Consider the following 8,807-nt stretch of genomic DNA (forward strand, 5'->3'; position numbering starts at 1 on the left):
GACCTGCCCTGATCCTCTCCCGCTCGCACGAGAGGATCTTCCTTCACATACGAATTATGAACTGATTTTTTGCCGCGATGGTTAGTCTTCACTTTTGACGCGATGGTTCACTCTCACTTTTTCCGAGGAATTCGCGTGCGAACTTGCGGGTCGGCGGCGGGCGGAGGTTCAGGAGCGGGATCGACATCCGAAAGCTCTCCGGCTGCTGCGCAGCCGATCTTCGCGAAGAAGATCCGCGCCGAAGAGAGCTTTCGGACGACGACGACGCTCTCGCGCACGTGACTGCGCCAAGAAGAAGACGTCGCGACGCCAACAACGCCGTTCTCCTAGCGCGCGCTTAGGCCTAGGCTAAGCGAAACCCAGGTTCGTGTGTTTAGCCTTATGCTGCGCCGGAGAGCCGAAGCAATGTGTATAAATACGGCCGAGATGATTGTATCAAATCATAAACAAATTAACCATCATTCAGAGTACAAACAACCACAGCGCAAGCCTAGAGCTGTTTTCTTCTAAAGTGAGTGAGCTTTGAGAATGTGTTCTAGTGTGATCTTCAAAGGACTTCTTCTACTTCGGTGTGGACTACCCGTTAAAGGATTCTGAAGAGATCCCTTTGAAAAACAAAAAAAAATATATAACTCAGCAAAATTGTGAAGAATAGTGAAGTGTGTTCTAACCGCCGGATCCTGTTGTTCTTGTTCTTGTTTGCAGATCTGTGTCTTCTCGCAGTTTTCATCCTCAACCAACATCATCAACCAAGTTCAACCTCGTGTTGTTCCAGTTCTAGCAGTGTTCTACGTGTCCAGACAGTTTTAAATCAATAATCATGAAGGTATGATAACGAAAAAACGAGAAAAATAGTTGAAACGTTCAAACAGTAAAGGACTTGAAACATGCTCAAAACATGTACAAAAGTGAACTGTGGGAGAGCAAAATTTGCAAAAAAGGTTCAAAGGATACTTTGGGAAACAAAACGAAACTCATTCAAAATTAAATGCAGTGAAAATCATTAATGTGAATATCTTCAAGTTTATTTACAATATTAAATTGAGCAAGCAGTGTTTCAACAAGATTTTTTATCAATAACATGAATATTGGATGATTTTCAATTATTTTTTGGTTAAATCAATATTTCTTCAATTCTTAAAACTCTAAAAAAGTAAATAAACCCTCTTTTGTAGCGCTTGTTTGTTTAACAGGACAAAATTCAATTGTTTCTGAGTTGAGATGAAAAGCTCTTTCAAAATCTGTATTTTTATTTTTATTTTCCTCATGACGAATTGAAATGTTATAAATATTTAATTTTATTACTTTCTCGCAAATATTACAAGGAAACAGTTTTGATTTCAAATTATCCATCCTGATCAAGAAATAAATCTTTTTAAATTTTGAATTTTGAATTTTGCAATCAATTTTACACTTTGTCGATAAATTTAGAAATTATTTTCAATAAAGTTATACAAAAATAAGTTAAATACGATTTGAAAAAAATCCAAAATAAGTAGAATATTGAGCAAAATGAAAATCAACATTTTTTGAAGTAAATCCATAAATTATAAAGAAACATACCAGTTCAATAATAACAAACTTTACCAAATGTTTTTTAAAAAACTTCATCAAACAATTGAAAAATACATTTATTTTCCCTAAATTTTGTAAGGATTAACCTTGCATCCTTCAACCAAAAAAATATAAATTGATAATAATGCTGCTTAACTTCGAAAATTGAACAAATCACATAAAAAAAGCAAAAATTAAAATTTTTTGTTGTTATAAAAATGTATAAATTTGCAGCATCACATCTAGAAGTATTTCGTAGCAATCAAGAATCCAAAATTTTGCAGTTTTTTGAAGTATTCTAAAAATCATCAGTACTTGATTTAAAATCGATAAATGATTCAAACACGTCTAATTTACTAAAAAAAAACAACAGCTTAACGATTTTTAGCTTATTAAAATGTTAGGAAATAAATTCAGGATTATTAATTAATATTGTATGTGCAATTTTTTACAGCCATTTCAATTTTAATATTGTTTCAAAGATACAATTTAACTGTTTTGTATTGAAGTGATACTCTCATTAAATCTTGAACGCAACGAACAATTTAATTTTTAAATTTTCATCTCCAAACGGGTTTAAATTCGTATCGCACATTTAGAAGAACTTGAATTTTGTAGCAATCAATAATCTCAAATTTCGAAGTTTTTTTTCTTTTTGAGGAATTATAATCGATAAATGATTCAAAAAACATGTAACTAAAAAAACAACAGCCAAACGATTTTAAAAGCTTATTGAAATCTTAAGAAATTCATTGAGAATCGTCAGTTCATTATTTATTTGTAAAAAATATACATTTAAAATTTTCAATATTTATTAAAATAAACATTTTAAATATTTTTATAAGACTAATTTCATCTATTTTGTACTGAAGTAACACTCTTATTAAATATTGAAAGCTACAAATAATTAGATTTCTAAAATATCATCACTAAACGGGTTTGAAAATATGGAATAATTTGTTGTGAAGTATTTTTAATAAAAATATTCTTTTGAAATTGCAAACAAATTATTTGAAAAAAAATGTTAAAAAAATAGGGATAAATCAAATTTAATTCATTTATACAACAATTGACAAACGCATGGTGAAAGATGTTTGTTATGTTTTCAACTTAACGGTGCACATTAATTAACCAAGAATTGTAAAATTGTTGTTTGCATTTTTCTTAGTTCAATTACCAAGACATAACCACACTGAGTCAAACTTATCTAATTACATCTCAGCAAAAACGGAAAAAGAAAATCTGTCATTTTCCACGACAATTTCCTGCTCTCCCCGCACAATTCTGTTCACCTCTTAATTTAACTAATTAATTTGCACACCGCTTGTCAGTTCACATAATTTAGTTTACTCAGTGGCCATAAATCAACCCCCGGGCACATAATTTGCGGTAGCAAATTCGCAAACTTGTGCGCGACAATCAGCAAAAAAACAGTTTTTCCCACACTGTTCCAGCGAAAAAAAGGAACAGTGCAACCAGTTGTTAACATAAACCAACCATGTAATTTAAACTGTTGCTTTATTGCAGCACCGTCTTAACTCGTCAAAGAAAATGACCACCTCATTTTTTTCGAAACTTGCCACCTTCACTCCATGGCAACTTTTTTGCGCACTTTTTGCTCACTTTTTGCAGAAAAAAAACATTCGCAAGAAAGTGATCTTCTTTCAATTCGCTTTTATTTCCAAAAAGGCAAAAGAAAATAAGAAATCTAATTCAACCGCCAAAGCCTTTTGTTTCGCACACAAAAGAACAACTTCACTCACTCTCTCTCTCTCTCGCTTTTATTTCGCACTTGACTAGCACTAAGAAAGCGCACCGCGCAAGAGAGAAGCTAATTGTACAAGCCAATTTCACACACACGAAAACACCGTGTCATCGCTTGTAAACACACAACAATAACAACAACAACAAAAGAAACAAAAAAACGCTAAACGGTTACCGATTGGTCTCGAACCGAGGTGTTTCGCCTACTGTGGCGAAGATTTTATGGCAAAAATTGGCACTTTTTTGCTTGCTGCGGGGTGATTTGGGCAGGGTTGAAGCGTGGTACACGCTAAACTTTGTTAGGATGCTTTTGCTGCATGGGTTAAAAGTTTGACAGATTGAAGAGTGATACACGCTGATGAAAGTTGGCTTAACAATGAGTTTAAGACACTTTTGCGGTTGAATGTTCTGCTGAGTTCAACCTCGCAGAACGTCCGCTCAATAAACATCAAACTCGCGCAAAAAGCGGTACTTGTTGATCCATGACGTAAGCCCGTCAATTGATGATGATGATCGGGGAAGGTGACTTACGAAACAGGTGTTCAGTAGAACTAAGCAGCGCGTGCCGTTCACATCTTAGCTTTGGAACTTCCAAAACTAACCTCAAAACCTCTCTCCCAGGTCTTCGTCGCCATCGCCGTCGTCTCGCTGGCCGTCCTGGCCGCCGGCCGTCCCGAGCCGCCATCGCCGCGCAGCAACTACCTGCCCCCGAACCAGAATGGGAATAACGGTTACAACTATAACGCAAACGATAACAGCGGGTACAACTACCCCTCGGCGCCCTCCTCCCAGTACGGTGCCCCGTCGGGTGCGGGCGGCAGCGGTGCCGGTGCCAACGGGTACAACTACGCCGACGCCAACGCTAACGCCGAGCCGGCCAAGTACTCCTTCGAGTACGACGTCAAGGACTACCAGTCCGGCAACGACTTTGGCCACATGGAGTCCCGCGATGGAGACCGCACCGTTGGCCGCTACTACGTCCTGCTCCCCGACGGTCGCAAGCAAGTGAGTAGAACCGGCTTGCCACTGTTGTATGTTTACAAATTTCTAACCTCAAACTGTTCCCTTCCCCGTCAGGTTGTGAACTACGAAGCTGACCAGAACGGATACCGCCCAACCATCACCTACGAGGACACCGGTGCCGGCGCCAACGCTGGAGGCCCATACCCAGCCAGCCAGGGTGGATTCAACGGATACCAGTAAAGAGACCTTCATCAAACCCCTCTCCCCAAACAACCCAACCCCCACTAGGAACGAATTCTACATCTAGTTAATTTTGTTAGTGAATAACTCTATACCTCTGTAGCACCTCTTCCCCCACACAAACACAAAACCACCTTTCCCAGATCATGGAGGTTGGTTGACTCCAAGGCCAGTAACTCACACCTCATCAACCCGCCTCTTCAAGTGATCTGGAAAAGGTTCCTCAACGGTTCCTTCTCGGAACTCGAGCCCGTACAAAATGGCACAAGATACCTTCCCACACACAACACTCAACCCTAAACTTCTTCTTAGATAGCTAAATACCCTTAACAAAAAATGCACTTCTTCATCAAAAACACTAGAAACGACCAATGGCTTCGAACACTGCAATTTTGATTTCAAGCACGAAAGCAAAAAGAAACGGAACAACGACAAATTATTTAAAAAAACAAGTTGAAAAACACACACACAAAAAACGCGCGAAACAATTATGCTTTACCTAGTATGAACACAAATGTTTTCTTGTTTTTAGAAAAAAGGGGAAGAAACCGATTTCCACCCCCCGAAAACAAAAACAAAGTCAACAAAAAGTGAAAAAAACACAGCCAATCGCGTACCCGCGATTGGCGAACAAAAAAAGTAAACAAACAAACCTATGTTATTATTCAAGCAAGCATTAAAATTTTTGTGAGGAAAACGATGATAACTGCCATAAACGTTAAGAACATGAGTGAAGAACAGATTGTAACAAAAAACATTAAAACAAAAAATCAAACAAAAAAAATCAACAAAAAACGCACAAACCACCATCAAACCGGGCGTATTAGAAGAAAACCTCTGTAAATAAGTTAATATGTTATTTGTACATTTGAAACACTCTGGACCCACCTTGCGCGGGGAAGCTGTTTGCCGCCCAGGGTTGGGAAAAGTTTTATGAAAAACAAAATTAAAAAAAACCACCCTCGAAACCAACACGATCGCCACTCCTAGGCTACCAATTGCGGGGGAATAAAACAGACGGACAACGCACAACTAACCACCTTCCTGGGCGGACTTAAACGGAGTCCAAACGGGTGAGGGGTTAGTTGGGGTAGTCCGAACTGTTGAACTCACTTGGGGGAAGCTCGGGAGTGGTTGGTTGTTTGGTTTGGGAAAATTACAAAAAAAGTTTTGATTTTTTAATTGACTATTTTACAATATCACAGTTTCGCCATGATTCCTTTAGTTTTTAGTGTAGCAAATTTCTGTATTTCTGTAAATCTTTTACAACTTTTACAACTTTTACAACTTTTACAACTTTTAAAACTTTTACAACTTTTACAACTTTTACAACTTTTACAACTTTTACAACTTTTACAACTTTTACAACTTTTACAACTTTTACAACTTTTACAACTTTTACAACTTTTACAACTATTACAACAAAATGCATGCCATTTCAATAACAAATATTGTTAAAATAATAAAAAGTGTTATGAAATCTTCTTGAAAAATCCATTTTAGCAACTTTTTAAAACTTTTACACCTTTTTACAACTTTAAATTTTTTACAACTATTACAACTTTTACAACTTTTTCAAGTTTTACAACTTTAACAACTATTACAACATTTTGTATGCCATTTCAATAACAAATATTGTTAAAATAACAAAAAGTGTTATGGAATCTTCTTGAAAAATCCATTTTCGCATAAGGGTTTAATAACAGTTTATGTTATCATAACAAAATTTGTTATTGGTCTAATACTGGTTGAAAGCCAAAACAACTTTGGAATAAAATGTTTTGTTATGGAAGAACAACTCCAACTGTTATTGGGATGATCGGATTAGTTGTTAAAATAACAAAAAAGAATAACGAACATTTGTTCGAAGAATTACTTAAAATGTAATAAGTCTGTTACAGTAACAAAAAAATCATAACGACGAATAACAAATCTTGTTATGCAGCAGTTCCATATGAAAGTTAAAACAAAAATAAAAGTGCTTCGATTTGGCACAATTTTTTTCTGGGGGTTCCTTGGCCAAAATAATTAGACCTATATTTTATTGTTTGGTCATTAGGGTGGCCTACGCCGTGTTAGGGTGGTCCGAAAAATTGCCATTTTCGTCGATTTTCACAAAACCACTTTTTTCAAAAAATCATAACTTCGCTCCATTTCAACCGATTTTAGCTGTCTTGGGCGCAAATAAAAGATGATAAGTTTGACTTCCAAGAAAAAATGATGTGGAGTTTCAAAAATCTAGCCTAACATTTGAAAAAGTCTTATGAAAACATCAAATGCCATTTTGACGGTGTCTGGACCAAAGAGCCTACAAGTGAAAATATTTTTAACGGATTCCTCGGACAATTTTACATAACATATTAAAAATTAGGAGAGGTTCATTAACAGGATTCAGAGATATGATTTTTTGAAAATAAAATCCGGGTTTTTCGACGCGCCGCGCGCGAAAACGGGAAATTGACGAAATCTGCAAAAAATCAACTTTTTTCACTAAAACTGCGATATCTTGAAAATTTCAGCGATGACCTATACATGTCTGGGTATCAAAAGTTGCGTCTTTTAAATACGAAAATTTTGGTACAAAAAACAGCCGATTCGATTTTCCCATTTTTTTCCCATACAAACTTCACCTTCGAGTATCAATGGGTAAATGTTGACCGAATTTGCTCATATTTTGACTAGAGTCCCAAAGTAGCTCAAGAAATAATATGCAGCTTGTGAAGCGAGGTTTCGAGAAAAGTCCCATATTCTGGGCACCCTAGTGTACATTGAAGTACTTTAAATATCATTTATGCCAATAATTGAGCAGAGAGCAGTTCTCTAGGATTTCGGTCATTCGATTTTTTTTGTATTTTTTAATCCGACTGAAACTTTTTTGGTGCCTTCGGTATGCCCAAAGAAGCCATTTTGCATCATTAGTTTGTCCATATAATTTTCCATACAAATTCGGCAGCTGTCCATACAAAAATGATGTATGAAAATTCAAAAATCTGTATCTTTTGAAGGAATTTTTTGATCGATTTGGTGTCTTCGGCAAAGTTGTAGGTATGGATACGGACTACACTGGAAAAAAATAATACACGGTAAAAAAAATTTGGTGATTTTTTTATTTAACTTTTTATCACTAAAACTTGATTTACAAAAAAACACTATTTTTAATTTTTTTTATTTTTTGATATGTTTTAGAAGGCATAAAATGCCAACTTTTCAGAAATTTCCAGGTTGTGCAAAAAATCACTGACCGAGTTATGAATTTTTTAATCAATACTGATTTTTTCAAAAAATCGAAATTTTGGTCGTAAAAATTTTTCAACTTCATTTTTCGATGTAAAATCAAATTTGCAATCAAAAAGTACTTTACTGAAATTTTGATAAAGTGCACCGTTTTCAAGTTATAGCCATATTTAAGTGACTTTTTTGAAAATAGTCGCAGTTTTTCATTTTTTTAAATTAGTGCACATGTTTGCCCAGTTTTGAAAAAAATATTTTTGAAAAGCTGAGAAAATTCTCTATATTTTGCTTATTTGGACTTTGTTGATACGACCTTTAGTTGCTGAGATATTGCAATGCAAAGGTTTAAAAACAGGAAAATTGATGTTTTCTAAGTTTCACCCAAACAACCCACCATTTTCTATCGTCAATATCTCAGCAACTAATGGTCCGATTTTCAATGTTAATATATGAAACATTTGTGAAATTTTTCGATCTCTTCGAAAAAAATATTTTTGGAATTTTCAAATCAAGACTAACATTTCACAAAGGCCAAACATTCAATATTACGCCCTTTTAAAATGTTTGTCTTGATTTGAAAATTCCAAAAATATTTTTTTCAAAAAGATCGGAAAATTTCACAATTGTTTCATATATTAACATTGAAAATCGGACCATTAGTTGCTGAGATATTGACGATAGAAAATGGTGGGTTGTTTGGGTGAAACTTAGAAAACATCAATTTTCCTGTTTTTAAACCTTTGCATTGCAATATCTCAGCAACTAAAGGTCGTATCAACATAGTCCGAATAAGCAAAATATAGAGAATTTTCTCAGCTTTTCAAAAATATTTTTTTCAAAACTGGGCAAACATGTGCACTAATTTAAAAAAATGAAAAACTGCGACTATTTTCAAAAAAGTCACTTAAATATGGCTATAACTTGAAAACGGTGCACTTTATCAAAATTTTAGTAAAGTACTTTTTGATTGCAAATTTGATTTTACATCGAAAAATGAAGTTGAAAAATTTTTACGACCAAAATTTCGATTTTTTGAAAAAATCAGTATTGATTAA

The 8,807-nt window shown here is 35.1% G+C and overlaps 1 protein-coding gene across 1 annotated transcript; it reads left to right on the forward strand.

The window, feature by feature from the left end:
* The first annotated feature begins 410 nt into the window (after positions 1 to 410).
* LOC120427992 (pro-resilin) lies at positions 411 to 5,455 on the forward strand. The gene is made up of 4 exons (XM_039592950.2): positions 411 to 511; positions 706 to 826; positions 3,940 to 4,323; positions 4,396 to 5,455. The coding sequence occupies exons 2-4, from the start codon at positions 821 to 823 to the stop codon at positions 4,519 to 4,521; spliced, it is 516 nt and encodes a 171-aa protein (XP_039448884.1). The 5' UTR covers positions 411 to 511; positions 706 to 820; the 3' UTR covers positions 4,522 to 5,455.
* Positions 5,456 to 8,807: the final 3,352 nt, after the last annotated feature.

The sequence above is a fragment of the Culex pipiens genome, chromosome 2, assembly GCF_016801865.2.
Source record: "Culex pipiens pallens isolate TS chromosome 2, TS_CPP_V2, whole genome shotgun sequence".
In the NCBI taxonomy this organism is placed as follows: domain Eukaryota; kingdom Metazoa; phylum Arthropoda; class Insecta; order Diptera; family Culicidae; genus Culex; species Culex pipiens.